Here is a 19,543-nt window from a genome sequence, read left to right on the forward strand (position 1 = left end):
TTACGTCAAACGTTTACTAACGTTACGAAACAAATCCAAGCGTTTCTCCTTTTTAGTAATTTAAGCCAAACGTTACGAAACAAATCCAAACGTTTCACCTTTTTAGCGATTTAAGCCGAACGTTTACAGACATTATGAAACAAAACCAAACATTTCACCTTTTTAGCAATATAAGCAGAACGTTTACAAACGTTACAAACAAATCCAAATGTTTCTGAATTTAGCCATTTAAGCCAAAACGTTTAAAACGTTACGAAATAAATCCAAACATTATGTTTCACCATTTTAGCGATTGAAGCAAAACGTTTACAACCGTTACAAAACAAAACCACATGTTTCACCTTTTTAGCAATTTAAGCCAAACGTTTACAAATTTTCTGAAACAAATACAAAAGTTTCACCTTTTTAGCGATTTAAGCCAAACGTTTACAAAGGTTATGAAACAACTCCTAATGTTTCGCCTTTTTTAGCAATATAAGCAAAACGTTTCAAACGTTACAAAAACAAATCCAAGCATTTTATCTTTTTAGAATTTTAAGCCAAACGTTTACAAACGTTACGAAACAAATCCAAGCGTTTCACCTTTTTAGCGATTTGAGCCAAACGTTTACAAATGTTACGAATCAAAACCAAACATTTAAACGTTACTAAACAAATCCAAACGTTTCACATTTTTTGCGATTTAAGCCAAACATTTACAAACATTACGAAACAAATCCAAACGTTTCACCTTTTTAGTGATTTATGCCAAACGTTTACAAACGTTACGAAAGAAATGAAAACGTTTTACCTTTTTAGTGATTGAAGCCAAACATTTACAAACTTTACGAAAAAAATCCAAACGTTTCACATTTTTAGCAATTTAAGCCAAACGTTTACAAAAGTTACGAAATAAAAACCTGGCGTTTCACCTTTTTATCAATTTAAGCCAAACGTTTACAAACGTAATGAAACAAATCTAAGAGTTTCACCTTTTTGGCAATTGAAGCCAAACGTTTACAAACGTTACGAAACATATCCAAGCGTTTCACCTTTTTAGCAATTTAAGCCAAAAGTTTACAAACGTTACGAAATATATCCAAGCGTTTCACCTCAGTTTAAGCCAAACATTACAAACATTACAAAATAAATCCAAATATTTAACCTTTTTAGCGATTTAAGCTAAAAGTTTACATACAGTACGAAACAAATCCAAAAGTTTCACCTTTTTAGCGATTTAAGCCAAACGTTCACAAACGTTAGGAAACAAATCGAAGTGTTTCACCTTTTTAGCAATTTAAGCCAAACGTTACAAACGTTACGAAACAAATCCAAACGTTTCACCTTTTTAGCGATTTAAGCCAAACGTTTACAAACGTTACGAAACAAATCCAAACGTTTCCAATTTGAGCGATTTAAGCCAAACGTTTAAAATTTTACGAAACAAATCCAAACGTTTTACCTTTTAGCCATTTATGCCAAACGTTTACAAACATTACGAAACAAATCCAAACGATTCACCTTTTTAGCGATTTAAGCCAAACGTTTACAAAGGTTATGAAACAAATCCAAATGTTTCACCTTTTTAGCAATTTAACCAAACGTTTACAAACATTACGAAACATATCCAAGCGTTTTACCTTTTTAGCAATTTAAGCCAAAAGTTTACAAACGTTAAGAAACATATTTAAGCCAAACATTACAAACATTACAAAATAAATCCAAATATTTAACCTTTTTAGCAATTTAAGCTAAAAGTTTACAAACAGTACGAAACAAATCCAAAAGTTTCACCTTTTTAGCGATTTAAGCCAAACGTTCACAAACGTTAGGAAACAAATCGAAGTGTTTCACCTTTTTAGCAATTTAAGCCAAACGTTTACAAACATTACGAAACAAATCCAAACGTTTCACCTTTTTAGCGATTTAAGCCAAACGTTTACAAACGTTACGAAACAAATCCAAACGTTTCCCAATTTGAGCGATTTAAGCCAAACGTTTAAAATTTTACGAAACAAATCCAAATGTTTTACCTTTTAGCCATTTATGCCAAACGTTTACAAACATTACGAAACAAATCCAAACGATTCACCTTTTTAGCGATTTAAGCCAAACGTTTACAAAGGTTATGAAACAAATCCAAATGTTTCACCTTTTTAGCAATTTAAGCCAAACGTTTACAAATGTTACGAAACAAATCCAAGCGTTTCAACTTTTTAGCAATTTAAGCCAGACATTTACAAACCTTACGAAACAAATCCAAGCGTTTCAACTTTTTAGAAATTTAAGCCAAACGTGTATAAACATTATGAAACAAATCCAAGCCTTTCAGCTTTTTAGCAATTTAAGCCAAACGTTTACAAACGTTTCGAAACAAATCCAAGCGTTTCACCTTTTTAGCAATTTAAGCCAAACGTTTAGAAACGTTACGAAACAAATCCAGGCGTTTCAACTTTTTAGCAATTTAAGCCATACGTTTACAAAAATAACGAAACAAATCCAAAAATTTCACCTTTTTAGCAATTTAAGCCAAACGTTTACAAATGGTACGGAAAAAAACCAAACGTTTCCCTTTTTTAGCGATTTAAGCCAAACATTTATTAACGCTGCGAAACAAATCCAACGTTTCACCTTTTTAGCAATTTAAGCCAAACATTTACAAACGTTACAAAACTAATCCAAACGTTTTAGCTTTTTAGAAATTTATGCCAAACGTTTACAAACGTTCCAAAACAAATCGAAACGTTTTACCTTTTTAGCAATTTAAACCAGACGTTTACGAACGTTCCGAAACAAATCCTAGAGTTTCGCATTTTTAACAATTTACGCCAAACGTTTACAAAAGTTACGAAACAAATCCATGCGTTTCTCCTTTTTAGCAATTTAAACCAAACGTTACGAAACTAATCCAAACGTTTCCCCTTTTTAGGGATTTAAGCCGAACGTTTACAGACATTACGAAACAAAACCAATCATTTCACCTTTTTAGCAATTTAAGCCGAACGTTTGCAAACGTTACAAACAAATCCAAATGTTTATGAATTTACCGATTTAAGCCAAAACGTTTAAAACGTTACGAAACAAATCCAAACATTACGTTTCACCGTTTTAGCAATTGAAACAAAATGTTTACAAACATTACGAAACAAAACCAAACGTTTCACCTTTTTAGCAATTTAAGCCAAGCGTTTACAAACGTTATGAAACAAATACAAAACTTTCACCTTTTTAACGATTTAATGTTTACAAAGGTTATGAAACAACTCCAAATGTGTTGGACCAAGTCCCATTTGAACCCTAATTTTGAGTTTGACAATCAATTTTAAGAGCCTGATCATGTTTATTAGTGTGTAGGAACATATAGAATCCATCCCGGGTCGAATCGGAGCTTTCTAGCGAGAATCAAAAAATCGGAATTCCCACTAGTTATAGTAGGTTTTCGCGCCCGAGATGCCTCAAGCATCACGGGTGAGATCCATTGATCTCGGGCGCGACAAACCAAATCACGGGCGCGATATACTAGCTAATCCAAACACCTTTATTCTTCAAGTGTATCGCGGGCGCGACATATGCATCACGGGCGCGATGCATATGACCGTTGAAGGTCTAACGGCTAGTTCAGAGTCTTCCATCAGTTGCTTGATAAGTGGCCTTCAACCATTGGCTGATTTCCTGACATTCAAAGATCTCGGGCGCGCCTGTGAGGATCTCGGGCGCGACCGAGTGTTTTTCACCCCAAACTTGAGTTTTCTTCTAGAAGATTCAAGGGTTTGTTGTTGGGGTTATAAATACCCCTTGCCTACCTCATTTATGAGGTTAGACACTCTAGCAACAACAAATATCCTCAAGCATTCAATTTATTCTCTCTAAATTTATTGTGCATCATTTATTGATTGCTTATTCTCTTTGTTGATTGATTAATCTTTGTGATTCAATCATTAGTGTTGTAGGTTTGTGTTTAGCCTTTGAAAAGCATATTGTGAGTTTGAGATTATCTCTTAGAAATCTCTTTGTAAAGTTTGTGTTTATCTCTAAAACACTATCTCAATTAGTAGATTCTAAAATCTCAATCTTTGATTGAGTAGTGGAGTAGGATCGATTTGTGATCCGAACCACTCTAAATTGCTTGTGTCGATTTTTCTCTTCTCATACTCTCACTTAAATTTTAATTACTCACTAAACCTTATTCACCCCCCCTCTAAGGTAGCTATTTAGGGATTTCAATTGGTATCAAAGCAAAGTTGCTCATTTCCTTGCTTAATTGCGAGCTTATCGATCTATGGCTACCGAAAACTTCGTTCATACACTTCGTCCTTTCTTTGATGGTACGGATTTTCCTAATTGGAAGTTTCGTATGGAAAACTATCTTGACATGGATGGTGTTAATCTTTGGGATATTGTGCTAAGTGGCTACAAGGCTCCAACAAAGGAACAAGATGGTATAGAAGTGCCTTAGCCAAGAAATGAATGGATCAAGAGAGCAAACTCTAGCAAATGGCTTCAACCGGAAGGCTATTTGTGTGATCATATCTTCTTTGTGCAAGGAGGAGCAATATAGAGTCCAACATTGCACAACCACTAAAGATATGTGGAAGATTCTTGGCAACTATCATGAAGGTATAATTCAAGTTCAAAACAAGAAGGTGGAGCTTCTCATTAGTGAATATGAGAGTTTCAAGAACAAGCCTAATGAGACTATTACCGAGATTACCAACCGTCTTCTCTCCATCACTACCAATCTCAAGAAACTCGGTAAGCACTATACTCTTGGTGAGATCAATGGCAAAATTCTTCGCTCATTGGATATCCTAGATTGGCAACCGAAGATAACCGCTATTGAGGAGTCAAGTAATATGAAAAACTTGAGAACCGATGAGCTCATTGGAAACTTGCTTCTTCATGAGATGACTTACATAAAGGAAATCAATAATCTCAAGAAGGCTCAAGATGAGAAGAACAAGGGAATTGCTTTGAAAGCTAAGGCAATTGAAAGCAAGATTGAGAAGGAGCTCAACATGAGTGATGATGAAGATGATGAAGATATGGTTTTGATGGCAAAGAGAGTGAGGGAGTGGAAGCTAAGAAAGAAAGGCCAATTCCAAAGATATGAGCAAAAAGGTGATTCTTCTAACTTCAAGAAGCCTTTCACTCCTAAGAATGAGCCTTCTAATCCCTCTCCTATAAGAGATGTTACTTGCTATGGATGTGGTAAACCGGGTCATACTAAACCGGATTGTAGAGTGGGAGCTAAAAGAACCTTCCCAATCAAAGAAAAGAAGGGTCTAGCGGCTACTTGGGATGATGAAGTGGAGGATTCTGATAATGAATGTCAAGAAGAAGATAGAGCAAATCTTTGCTTCATGGCATTTGAGGAGGAATCTACTCCTAAGGTAAGTCCTCTACCTTTTCTATCTTGGGATGGTATAGGTGTTGAAACACATGATAGCTCTAGTAATATTGTTGTTATTGATAATGTTGTTAATAATGTTGACTTGCTTGATGACTCTATTATTGATGATTGTGATGATGAATGTGGCATGATTAATGAACTTAATAAAAAATGTGGTGACTACTTTACCAAAATGAAAGGTTTTAAAAAGGAAGCCTTAATGGCTAAAGTTGAGATCCTTAATTTAAAGAAGGAATTTCAAGACTTTAAGTCATCTTTAGAATCTATCCCCAAACAAGATGTAAATATTTTGCTTGAGGAAAATGAAAAACTAAAGAGTGAAATTCTTTCTCTAAATGATTCTATCTCAAGATTTCATAAAGGGAAGGGAGCTTTAGAAAATCTTTTAGATTCTCAAAGATCCCCTACCATAAAATGTGGGCTTGGATTTAGTCACAAAAACTCTATCCCAAGTGTGACTACTTTTGTGAAGGCCTCCTCATCTTCAACTTCTTGTAAAGAAGTTCCTCCTTCTATGGCTAAGCCAAAAGAGGTGAAGAAGAAGCATGCTCAAACTCCTAAGGCAAAGCCATTTTTTGCTCCTAAGCCTAAGAGCAAGAGGGGTGCAAGACCCACTAGACATGCTCATGCCTCCCAATATAGTCACAAATGGGAAAAGAGGAGTATGAAAAAGAATCATGTTCATTCATATCCTCATGCATATTCTCATACCAATGCTCATGCTTTTTCTTATGATTTCTCATGTGCTCATTGCTATGCCCATTCTTGTGAGGTTCCTAGAGTTAACACTCATTCTAGCTATGTCCATATGTCTTCTAGGCTACAATGTGTGTATTGCATGAGATATGGTCACAAAAATGTGAATTGTTATGTGAGGAAAGTTCAATTGAGGTTAATTCCCTTGGACTACTCCAATGCTAACTTCAAAGGACCCAATGTGATTTGGGTACCTAAATCTTGAGTTTGTTCCATTTATAGGTGCCAAAGAAGACCGTCTCCCATAAAACCTTATGGTATGTTGATAGCGGTTGCTCTAGACACATGACGGGCCAAATCTCCAATTTTGCTAACTTGAAGAGCATAGATGGAGGAAGCGTCACTTTTGGAGATGATGCTAAAGGCCAAGTTGTGGGGATAGGCAAGATAGGTAACTCTAATTCTCCCGGTATAGAAATGTGTGGCTTGTTAATGGTCTAAAGCATAATCTTTTAAGTGTGAGTCAATTATGTGATAAAGGTTATAGAGTATCTTTTGACTCTAGAGCTTGCTATGTTATTCAACAAATGAATAATGAAGTAGTCTTTAAGGGATATCGAAAGGGAAATATTTATCTAATTGACTTAGAAACGCTTGAAAACCAAGATGGCAAGTGTTTACTATCACTTAGCGATGAATCTTGGTTATGGCACCGGAGACTAGGACATGCTAGCTTGGACCTCTTGAATGAGGTTAGTAAGGATGAACTAGTCAAAGGATTGCCTAAGCTAAAATTTTCCAAAGACAAAGTGTGTGGACCTTGTCAAAAGGGAAAGCAACACAAGTCTTCTTTTAAGTCTAAAAATGTTGTTTCAACTACAAGACCATTACAATTGCTACACATGGACTTGTTTGGACCTACTAGATTTGCTAGCTATGCATATGTGATTATTGATGACTACTCTAGATTCACTTGGGTTATGTTCCTAACTCATAAGAATGAAGCTTTTAAAAAAATTTATAGTCTTGCAAAACGTATTCAAAAAGAAAAAGATTTGCAAAATTTCTAGTATTAGAAGTGATCATGGAACCGAATTTCAAAATGAGTCTTTCAAAGTGTTTTGTGAAGAAAACGGTATTGATCATAATTTTTCTTCTCCTAGAACACCTTAACAAAATGGAGTTGTTGAAAGGAAAAACCGCACTTTGGTGGAAATGGCCCGCTCTATGCTTCATGAGTATGATTTACCTCAATACTTGTGGGCGGAGGCCGTTAGCACCGCTTGCTATGTTGCAAACCGAGTTTTTATAAGGCCCATTTTGAATAAAACTTCTTATGAGTTATGGATAGGAAGAAAGCCCATGATTTCTTACATTAGAGTATTTGGATGCAAGTGCTTCATATTAAACACCAAGGATGACCTTGGAAAATTTGACTCCAAAACCGATGAAGGTGTGTTTATGGGTTATGCCTCTACTAGCAAGTCTTATAGAGTGTTTAACAAGCGTACTTTAGTTGTTGAGGAGTCTATGCATGTGGTTTTTGATGAGTCCTCCAAGGACTTTCCGGAAAAGGACTCGTTTGTTAATGATTTTGTAGGTACATTTGAGGATCTAACACTTGTTGAAAATCAAGTCAATACCTTAGGACAAGTGGAAGCCCCTCAACCAAATCAAGGTGGTAACAAGGTGGAAGCCGAATCACCTCCTCCAACTCAACACCAAGTGGTGAACTATGATCTACCAAAGGAGTGGGCTTTTAATAAAAGCCATCCTCAAGAGTTGATTATTGGTGATACCTCTAAAGGTGTAAGTACTCGCTCTCATTTCCGCACTATAGCTAATTTTGCTTTCGTTTCACAACTAGAGCCCACTAAAGTTAGTGAAGCTTTAGTTGACGAACATTGGGTAATTTCTATGCAAGAGGAACTCAATGAATTCGTGAGGAATAAAGTTTGGGAGTTAGTCCCCCGTCCTAATGGTCATACCATTATTGGGACAAAATGGGTTTTCCAGAACAAGTTGGACGAAAGTGGAGTGATAACTCGGAACAAGGCCCGATTGGTTGCCCAAGGCTATAACCAAGAGGAAGGCATTGATCACGAGGAGACATTTGCTCCGGTTGCTAGATTAGAAGCAATTTGTATGTTATTAGCTTATGCATCATGCATGAATTTCAAACTTTTTCAAATGGATGTGAAAAGTTCTTTTTTAAATGGTTTTATTGAGGAGGAAGTTTATGTTAAACAGTTTTGGAGGAGGCTTGATAGGGCTTTAATCAATGAAGCCTGGAGAGATGCTTTTGAGAATTCTGAATCTAGAGTTCATAATCCAGGTATTTCTGACCATGCTTCTGTGATTGTGGTGTTTAATGATATTATTTGTCACAAAATGAGACCCTTTCGTTTCTTTAACATGTGGGCTGATTATGAGGGTTTCATTGATATTGTTAAGAATGTTTGGGAGAAACCTATGGGAGGTTTTAAGATGTATAAGATCATTAGGAAGCTTAAAATTTTGAAATATGATCTTAGGAAGTTGAATAGATCCAGTTTTAGTGATATTTCTGCAAAAGTTGAAAATATGAGAAGTTTGCTTGATGAAATTCAGTCTAAAATTCAGCATGATCCTTTGAATCATTGGTTGTTAGATGAAGAGCAGGCCTTAGTTATTCATTTGAAAAAACTTCTGAAGTGGGAGGAAAGTTTTTACAGACAAAGGTCTAGAGTGCAATGGATAGAGCTAAGGGATTTAAATACAAAATTCTTCCATAAATCCCTCAAACAGAGACATTCCACTAATAAGATTAGTCATTTGAGAGTTGATAATGTGATTATAACAGATCAGAATATGATTGTGAATAGTATTGTTGATTATTACAAGAACCTGTTTGGGAGACATAAGGCTAGATCTTTGAGTATTAACAATACTATTATGGATAGGGGCAATAGACTTAGAGATGAGGATTATGTTAATCTTTGTAATCCTGTCTCTGAAGAGGAGGTTAAAGAAGCCATGTTTAGCATCAATAGTGATAAAGCACCAGGCCCTGATGGTTACAGTAGCTTATTTTTCAAGAAGAGCTGGGGAGTGATAGGAAAAGATGTTAGTGAAGCAGTGATTGATTTTTTCAACTCTGGTATCCTGCTGAAGCAACTGAATACAACCATTATTACCATTATTCCAAAGATGGAGAATGCAGAAACCTTAAACGATTTTAGGCCAATCTCTTGTTGTAATGTACTTTATAAATGCATTACAAAAATCATTTCTGCTAGGCTGAGTGGTTGCCTGAGTTATCTTATTAACAAAGCTCAGTCTGTTTTTGTTCCGGGGAGGAAGATTGCTGATAATATTTTATTAGCACATGAGCTGGTTCATAATTACCACAGGAGGAAGGGTGGAAATGACTGTGCTATGAAAATAGATATCAGAAAGGCATATGACTCCATTAGTTGGGACTGCATAGAAGAAATGTTGGTGAGTTTGGGCTTTCCGGAGAAGTTTATAGGCTGGGTTATGGCCTGTGTCAGAACTCTTGTGTACTCTATTATGATAAATGGAAGTCCTGAGGGATTTTTCAAAGGGGCTTGTGGCATAAGACAAGGAGACCCCATGTCTCCATTACTTTTTGTCCTGGTGATGGAATACCTTTCTAGGTCTCTGATTGGAATGCTGGATTGTGAATTTGACTACCATACAGGTTGTAAAAGCTTAAAAATAAGCCATATGTGCTTTGCAGACGATCTGTTTATACTCTCCAAAGGTAATATTAGAAGTGTTATGAAGATAGCTGCAGTTCTGGACAGCTTCCATAGAGCTTCAGGTCTGGAAGTTAATGCTAGTAAAAGTTGTGCTTATTTCTGTGGGGTTGATGCTGAGTTGAAAACAGAAATTTTGAAGGTGTTGGGGTTCTCTGAAGGGATACTGCCTATTAAATATTTGGGATTCCCTTTGATAAGTAAGAGATTAACAAAAGATAATTGCAAGATGCTGATTGATAAGATTACTGGCAGAATTTCTCACTGGACAGTAAAGCATCTGACCTATGCAGGCAGACTCCAGCTTGTTAATGCAGTCCTGTTCAGTATGCAAGTCTATTGGTGTTCCATGTTTGTTATTCCTGCTGCAGTTATAAATGGGGTGGAGAAAATCTGCAAGAACTTCTTATGGAAAGGCTCTGCGGACTATCAAAATGGCAATCTTGTTGCTTGGTCTGAGGTGTGTAAGAAAAAAAGTGAGGGTGGCTTGGGAGTCAAAGATTTGAGACAGTGGAATAAAGTTGCAATCATCAGGCATATCTGGGACATGTTGGTAGTTAAAGAGTCACTCTGGGCCACTTGGATTACCAGGAATAAACTCAATAAGTTGAGTTTCTGGGGCATTACCAAGCCTCTGGATGCCAGCTGGAATTGGAGGAATCTCACTAAGCTAAGACAGGATGTTAAGAGTAGCTTCAAGTATGATTTGGGGAGAGGGTTCATGTCCTTCTGGTATGACCCTTGGCTGAATGGGAATGCCATTTGTGACACTCACCCAGAGATTTCTTTCAGGGATGCTGACATTCCTAAGGAAGCTTTGGTGAAGGATCTTTGGAACAGGGGGACTTGCAAGTTACCTGATCCTATAGATACTCAGATTGATAGCTTATGGGAGAGCATCAAGGGTAATTATTCTGTGATTGACAGAGATGACTTGGTAACTTGGAAACATAACAAGAGTGGTGTTTTTACTATCAAATCAGCTTGGGATCAGTTCAGAACTAAATTCCCTAAAGTAGCTTGGTGGAAGGTGATTTTGGAGCCCAGGCTGCATTCCAAGGCAGAGTTTCATAGGCTGGTTAGCTATTAAAAAAGGGCTGAGAACTAGAGACAAGCTCAAGATATGGGGTTGCATTGATAATGATACTTGTGTTTATTGCAATATGGCTTCTGAGAGCATCAATCATTTGTTTTTTGAATGTGCTGTGTTGAATAACATTATTGTTGCTGTGATGAAAACCTGCTATATTAACAGGAGTTGTTTGAGTTGGAGAAGAGAATGGTCATGGTATGGAAAGAAGGCCACTGGGAAGAGCTTATTGGCTAGGGTGAGAAGACTAGCTTTTATTAGCTCTATCTACAATATCTGGAGAGGCAGGAATCAGATCATCTTTGAGGGAAAAACTGTCAATGAGGCCATGATCAAAAGCTGGATCAGGAATGATATTATACTAAAATTGTATAGTAGAAGAGATAACTCAGAGAGATTTCCGAGTTTATACCAGAAATGGTCTAGCTTTGCTTAGCTTTGTTTAGTTTGCTATTTCTGTTGTTTGCTGGAGTTGCTGTAGTGTTGTTGTGATGCTGGTGATGCTGCAGTCTGTTGCAGTCTGAACTCTTAGTTGTATTTTGAGTTGAGCTTAATCTATCGCTTTGGTACATTTTACCAAAAAAAAAGTTTATGTTAAACAACCTCCCGGTTTTGAAGACTTTCAACATCCTAACTATGTTTTTAAACTCAACAAAGCTCTTTATGGTTTAAAACAAGCTCCTAGAGCTTGGTATGATAGGTTGAGTAGCTTTTTAATTGCAAATGGTTTTTCCAAAGGCAAGGTTGATACTACTCTTTTTACAAAGACTCATAAGCATGATATTCTCTTTGTGCAAATTTATGTTGATGATATCATCTTGGGTGCTACTAATGAGTCTCTATGTAGAGATTTTTCTAAGTGTATGACTAGGGAGTTTGAAATGAGTAACATGGGAGAGCTCAAGTTCTTCCTTGGACTTCAAATCAAACAAGATAAGGATGGTATCTTCATCAATCAATCCAAGTACATAAAGGAGATGCTCAAAAAGTTTGGCATGGAGACCTCCTTTAGTAGCAAAACACCAATGAGTACCATAACTAAATTGGACAAAGACGAATCGGGTAAATGCATTGATATTACAATGTATCGAGGTATGATAGGATCTCTCCTTTATCTTACCGCTAGTAGACCCGACATTATGTTTAGTGTATGCTTATGTGCTCGTTTTCAAGCATGTCCTAAGGAATCCCACTTGCATGCCGTTAAACGTATTTTGAAATACTTGCATGGCACTTTACACCTAGGAATCTATTACCCTGAAATGTGGACCCTAGGTTACTTGGCTACTCCGATGCCGACTATGCGGGTTGTCTTATTGATCGTAAAAGTACCTCCGGGACTTGCCAATTTCTAGGTCAAAGTTTGATCTCTTGGAGTAGTAAGAAACAAGTATCCGTGGCTTTGTCAACCGCGGAGGCCGAATATGTAGCGGCCGATTGTTGTTGTGCTCAAATCCTATGGATTAAGCAACAACTTCTTGATTATGGTATTGCACTTGATCACATTCCCATCAAATGTGACAACACTAATGCAATAAACCTATCAAAGAACCCAATTCAACATTCTAGAAGTAAACACATAGATATCTGCCATCATTTTATTTGTGATCATGTGCATAAAGGTGATGTAGTAATCGAATTCATCGATACTACTAATCAATTTGCGGATATTTTTACCAAACCCCTAAAGGAGGATCGTATGCATTTTATCATTCGAGAGCTTAGTATGCTTGATGGGAGTACTTTGAACTAATGTGCTTATTACCTTTTTTGATTCAAACTATTCTTAATTAACTATGTGCTTTCTTTTAATTGTTTGGACCAATATACATGTTAATCTCTTTTGTATGATGGCTACATGAGTTTGATGTTTGTCCATAATAAATTATCCATGTGTGTTGGAATCAAGGCTTGGCATTGTGCAAACTTTTCGAAAATTGTTAAAACTCATGATTTCAATGAATCTCGGCCGCTATCTACATATCTCGGGCGAGATATTCAAACTGAAATTAAAAATCTTCCCTCTGCTAGTATCTCGGGCGTGATATACAGACAGAAAGTATAATTTTTTTTCCTGCATGAATCTCGGGCGAGATACATCCGACCGTTTGAATTTAACGGCTAGTTTGATGTATCTCGGGCGCGATAGACATATCTCGGGCGCGATTCATGCAGATTTTTTCAAAAATCTGCCCGTTTTGACACTTGTCAAAACGGCTAGTTTTTTATGACCGTTTTTAGGACTCCTTAAGCCCTATAAATACTCCCTTTGAGAGCATTTCTTCTTTACAAAACCTCTCAAACCTTTCTAATATATTTTTTTGCAAAATAGTTTTTTTTTAACCCCTCAAACTTTCAAAATCTCTTGCATTTGTCATCCTCATTTCACTCATTCATACATCATGGCACCCAAGGTTTCTTCTAAATCGAAGGGAAAGGCACCGGCTCAAGGTTCTACTCAACTTCCTACATTGGAAATGGAGGAATTGGCCATTCGAAGGGGTAACATGGAACAAGCGGAAATCGAAGGCACTCGTTTTCCTTCTCTTGTGGATATGGCTTTTGACGGATTAAGGGCTCAAGTTGAAGCCTACATTGATGCCTTGGGATGGAGAAAATTTGTTCTTGAAAATAGAGAAGAAACCATTGAGGATTTGACAAAGGAAGTGATTGCTTCGCTACACTTGATCACAAATGAAAATCATCGCTCCGGGTTCTATGGAGTGACATTTCAAGTTCAAGGAAAGACCTACAAGCTTACACCAAGAGAGATCGATGAGTGCTTTGGGTTTGAAGATGGTTTTCCTACAAACTATCTTCGTGTTGAGGAGTTCACCATTCATGATTTTTGGGCGGAAGTTAGCACCGACGTGAGGCACGAATCTCGCACCGCAATTGCCAAGTCTATTGCCACCCTACCTTTGTTTGTTTTCCATCGAATCATCACTTATTCGATCAATGGAAGACATGAAGGCAATGAGAAGGTCCCCATCAAAGACCTATATTTTATGTGGTGTGCGGTCAAAGGAGAGTGCTTTTCTTGCGATAGGTATTTTATTGAACATCTTCATGCACTTGGAAGGAAGAGAGGCACACTTCGGGTCGGCTCCTTCGTCACGGCAATGGTCAAGAAGGCCAAAGCCTACACTTCGGCTCTTCGTCAAAATCATGGCGTTGTTATTGGATGGAATAAGTCCCTTCTCGATCTTGATTACTTTGTTAATCGAGTGGGGGCTTTTAATGTTGTTGGTGATCATTACCACTACCTTTTTGGAGATAGGGTTACTGGACAAGAAGTGCGGAGGCTTGCAAGAAAGCGACAACGACAATTGGGGGAACCGGATCATCCGGAGGAGTTTGCGGCACAAGTAGAGGAAGAGGCTCAAATGGGCTTTCAAGGTGCGGAAATTCCGGCCCCGGCTATGGATCCTACTTGGCTACCTCCTCAAAGTGCAAGTACGAATGAGATACTCTCACTCATTTATAGTCAAAATGAGCGGATGTTTGGACGCATGAATTTGATGGAAACGAATGTGGATTCTCGTTTCAACAATTTGGAGAATCGCTTTGGAAGAATGGAAACGGAGTTTAGTGGTTTACGGTCCGATTTTGGCAATTTGCGGAACCGCTTCGATGCTCAATTCTCGCCTTCTCCGGTTCATACTCCGGTCCTTGAGGAAGAAGATTTTGATGACATTGATGAAGAGGATTGATCATTTGCATTCCATTCATTTCATGCATTATCTTTCTTTTGTCTTATGTTTTATATTTTTTATGTGTTTACATTTTTGTGCAAGCCTTGTAGTGTCTCCATTTCTTAATCTATGTATGTTTTTATCTTGATTATCTCTGATTTATTGCTTATGATTATTTTTGTCCCTAATTCTTGCCTTCCGATATATTATTTTAATATGCCTTAACTCTTTTTGTTTTTGACAAAGGGGGAGAGATACTTGCATATTTTTTTCATATCTCTCTAAATTGCAAATTTTACGAAAATGACTAAGTTTTGAAAATCGCAATTATTTTATGCTTGTCTCAAATTCATTTAAATTTTGAGTGCATAAAGTGAGGGGGAGCCAAAGTTCTTTTGAACTCCCACAAACTTAGCCATTTGAGTAAATTGATTGTCAAAATCAAAAAGGGGGAGATTGTTGGACCAAGTCCCATTTGAACCCTAATTTTGAATTTGACAATCAATTTTAAGAGCCTAATCATGTTTATTACTGTTTAGGAACATATAGAAACCATCCCGGGTCGAATCGGAGCTTTATAGCGAGAATCGAAAAATCGGAATTCCCACTGGTTTGTAGGTTTTCGTGCCCGAGATGCCTCAAGCATCACGGGCGAGATCCATTGATCTCGGGCGCGACAAACCAAATCACGGGCGCGATATACTAGCTAATCCAAACACCTTTGTTCTTCAAGTGTATCGCGGGCGCGACATATGCATCACGGGCGCGATGCATATGACCGTTGAAGGTCTAACGGCTAGTTCAGAGTCTTCCATCAGTTGCTTGACAAGTGGCCTTCAACCATTGGCTGATTTCCTGACATTCAAAGATCTCGGGCGCGACTGTGGGGATCTCGGGCGCGACCGAGTGTTTTTCAGCCCAAACTTGAGTTTTCATCTAGAAGATTCAAGGGTTTGTTGTTGGGGTTATAAATACCCCTTGCCTACCTCATTTATGAGGTTAGACACTCTAGCAACAACAAACATCCTCAAGCATTCAATTTATTCTCTCTAAATTTATTGTGCATCATTTATTGATTGCTTATTCTCTTTGTTGATTGATTAATCTTTGTGATTCAATCATTAGTGTTGTAGGTTTGTGTTTAGCCTTAGAAAAGCATATTGTGAGTTTGAGATTATCTCTTAGAAATCTCTTTGTAAAGTTTGTGTTTATCTCTAAAACACTATCTCAATTAGTAGATTCTAAAATCTCAATCTTTGATTGAGTAGTGGAGTAGGATCGATTTGTGATCCGAACCACTCTAAATTGCTTGTGTCGATTTTTCTCTTCTCATACTCTCACTTAAATTTTAATTACTCACTAAACCTTATTCACCCCCCTCTAAGGTAGCTATTTAGGGATTTCAAAATGTTTCACCTTTTTTAGAAATATAAGCAAAACCTTTCAAACGTTACAAAAAGAAATCCAAACATTTCACCTTTTTAGCATTTTAAGCCAAACGTTTAAAAACGTTACGAAACAAATCCAAGCGTTTCAGCTTTTTAGCAATTTAAGCCAAACATTTAGAAACGTTACGAAACAAAACCAAACATTTAAACGTTACGAAACAAATTCAAACGTTTCACATTTTTAGCAATTTAAGCCAAACCCTTACAAACATTACGAAACAAATCCAAATGTTTCACATTTTTAGTGATTTATGCCAAACGTTTACAAACGATACGAAAGAAATCAAAACGTTTCACCTTTTTAGCGATTGAAGCCAAACATTTACAAACGTTACGAAACAAATCCAAACGTTTCATATTTTTAGCAATTTAAGCCAAACGTTTACAAACATTACGAGACAAAAACCAAGCGTTTCACCTTTTTAGAAATTTAAGCCAAACGTTTACTAATGTAATGAAACAAATCTAAAAGTTTCACCTTTTTGGCAATTTAAACCAAACGTTTACAAACGTTACAGAACAAATCGAAGCGTTTCACCTTTTTAGCAATTTAAGCCAAACGTTTACAAACGTAACGAAACATATCCAAGCGTTTCACCTCAGTTTAAGCCAAACATTACAAACATTACAAAAGAAATCAAAATATTTAACCTTTTTAGCGATTTAAGCTAAAATTTTACAAACAGTACGAAACAAATCCAGAAGTTTCACCTTTTTAGCGATTTAAGCCAAACGTTCACAAACGTTTTGAATCAAATTGAAGTGTTTCACCTTTTAAGCAATTTAAGCCAAACGTTTACAAACGTTACGAAACAAATCCAAACGTTTCACCTTTTTAGCGATTTAAGCCAAATGTTTACAAACGTTACTAAACAAATCCAAACGTTTCACCTTTTTAGCGATTTAAGCCAAACGTTTACAAACGTTATAAAACAAATCCAAATGTTTCACCTTTTTAGCGATTTAAGCCAAGCATTTACAAACGTTACGAAACAAATCCAAACGTTTCACCATTTTAGCGATTTAAACCAAACGTTTACAAAGTTTTACGAAACAAATTCAATGGTTTAACCTTTTTAGCAATTTATGCCAAACGTTTACAAACGTTCTGAAACAAATCCAAATGTTTCCCAATTTTAGCGATTTAAGCCAAACGTTTAAAACTTTACGAAACAAATCCAAACGTTTCACGTTTTAGCGATTTATGCGAAACGTTTACAAACGTTACGAAACAAATCCAAACGATTCACCTTTTTAGCGATTTAAGCAAAACGTTTACAAAGGTTATGAAACAAATCCAAATGTTTCACCTTTTTAGTAATTTAAGCAAAACGTTTACAAACGTTCCGGAACAAATCGAAGCGTTTCACCTTTTTAGCAATTTAAGCCAAACGTTTACAAACGTTACGAAACATATCCAAGCGTTTCACCTCAGCTTAAGCCAAACATTACAAAACAAATCCAAATATTTAACCTTTTTAGCGATTTAAGCCAAAAGTTTACAAACAGTACGAAACAAATCCAAAAGTTTCACCTTTTTAGCGATTTAAGCCACACATTCACAAACGTTATGAAACAAATCGAAGTGTTTCACCATTTTAGCAATTTAAGCCAAATATTTACAAATGTTACGAAATAAATCCAAATGTTTCACCTTTTTAGCGATTTAAGCCAAACATTTACAAACGTTACGAAACAAATCCAAACGTTTCACCTTTTTAGCGATTTAAGCCAAACGTTTACAAACGTTACAAAACAAATACAAATGTTTCACCTTTTTGGCGATTTAAGCTAAGCATTTACAAACGTTGCGAAATAAATCCAAACGTTTCACCTTTTAGCGATTTAAGCCAAACGTTTACAAAATTTTACGAAACAAATCCAATGGTTTAACCTTTTTAGCAATTTATGCCAAACGTTTACAAACGCTCTGAAACAAATCCAAATGTTTCCTAATTTTAGCGATTTAAGCCAAACGTTTAAAAATTTACGAAACAAATCCAAACGTTTCACCTTTTAGCGATTTATGCCAAACGTTTACAAACGTTACGAAACAAATCCAAACGATTCACCTTTTTAGCAATTTAAGCAAAACGTTTAAAAAGGTTATGAAACAAATCCAAATGTTTCACCTTTTTATTAATTCAAGCCAAACGTTTACAAACGTTACAAAACAAATCCAAGCGTTTCAACTTTTTAGAAATTTAAGCCAAACGTTTACAAACCTTACGAAACAAATCCAAGCGTTTCAGCTTTTTAGCAATTTAAGCCAAACGTTTACACACGTTACAAAACAAATCCAAGCATTTCACCTTTTTAGCAATTTAAGCCACACGTTTACAAATGTTTCGAAACAAATCCAAGCGTTTCATCTTTTTAGCAATTTAAGCCAAACGTTTACAAACGTTACGAAACAAATCCAAGCGTTTCACCTTTTTAACAATTTAAGCCAAACGTTTACAAACATAACGAAACAAATCCAAAAGTTTCACCTTTTTAGCGATTTAAGCCAAACGTTTACAAACGGTACGAAAAATATCCAAATGTTTCTGTAGACACCTATTATTCAGACAGGTAGAAAGTGATAAGGAACTGAAGCGTCAAATGATGATTTCCAGAAAAATCTATCCGAGTGACGAGCTTTTGATTTTCTTGCTGGAATCTAAGCAGGCGTAATCTGTGCATAGCTGTTAATTTGGAGGATTAAAACGTAATTTGGCATGAATAGCCCATAAAAATCCAAAGAGATTGTAATCTAAGTCTAGAAATTGGACTAATTGCCATATCTTAGAAGTTTATGGGCCAATTTGCAAGTTTGACGGACTGAAATTGACCTTAACCAAACCCATAGGACCTTAGTAGCTTTTTTTTAGCACTTTTAGGCATTAAAATACACTTTTAGCACCTTTTTACTTAGATAACAAGTCAAAATCCGAATTTAATTAATTAAATAGAGTTTCATGCTAATCTCAAAACCTAATGACTTATCACCTAACAGTTTAAACCCTAGAAGACTCTAACCAAACCCTAAACCTAATTGACCACTATAAATTCAGCCTTAAGCCAGCCTGGCTGGTGGTAGCACAAAAACCCTAGATATCAGACACCGGGTGGCACACAAACCCTAGACAAGACAGATAGAAAATTCGGCCACCACCCTAGAATAGCAAATCCGAAAATCACACACACCAAATCCAGTCTTGAAAACACTAAAAACGCTTTGATTCTCCAAGAACACAAGCCCTGCACAGATTCGAAGCTGGATTTCGCATCCACTTCACCAGAAAACGAGCCAAGGACCCAGAATGGTACTTCTAAGGACCCTAATAATTCCTTTGATTTTTCCATGCAAGTATGATTGCCATAATTGCTGTAATTTATCTTAGATTGCATGTTAGTTTATTGAATTTGCCATTAAAATTGCCATGCTAGAGCTAATAATTAAATTGCTAAACTACCATGAA

General features: G+C 36.5%; 1 protein-coding gene across 1 annotated transcript; it reads left to right on the forward strand.

Annotated features, from left to right (window-relative positions):
- Nucleotides 1-4,442: 4,442 nt before the first annotated feature.
- On the forward strand, nucleotides 4,443-7,258 carry LOC126667985 (uncharacterized). The gene is made up of 4 exons (XM_050361150.1): nucleotides 4,443-6,326; nucleotides 6,368-6,536; nucleotides 6,626-7,067; nucleotides 7,156-7,258. Exons 1-4 carry the CDS (start codon nucleotides 4,443-4,445, stop codon nucleotides 7,256-7,258), a joined length of 2,598 nt encoding a protein of 865 aa, XP_050217107.1.
- Nucleotides 7,259-19,543: the final 12,285 nt, after the last annotated feature.

Source organism: Mercurialis annua, linkage group LG1-X (genome assembly GCF_937616625.2).
Source record: "Mercurialis annua linkage group LG1-X, ddMerAnnu1.2, whole genome shotgun sequence".
Taxonomy (NCBI): Eukaryota; Viridiplantae; Streptophyta; class Magnoliopsida; order Malpighiales; family Euphorbiaceae; genus Mercurialis; species Mercurialis annua.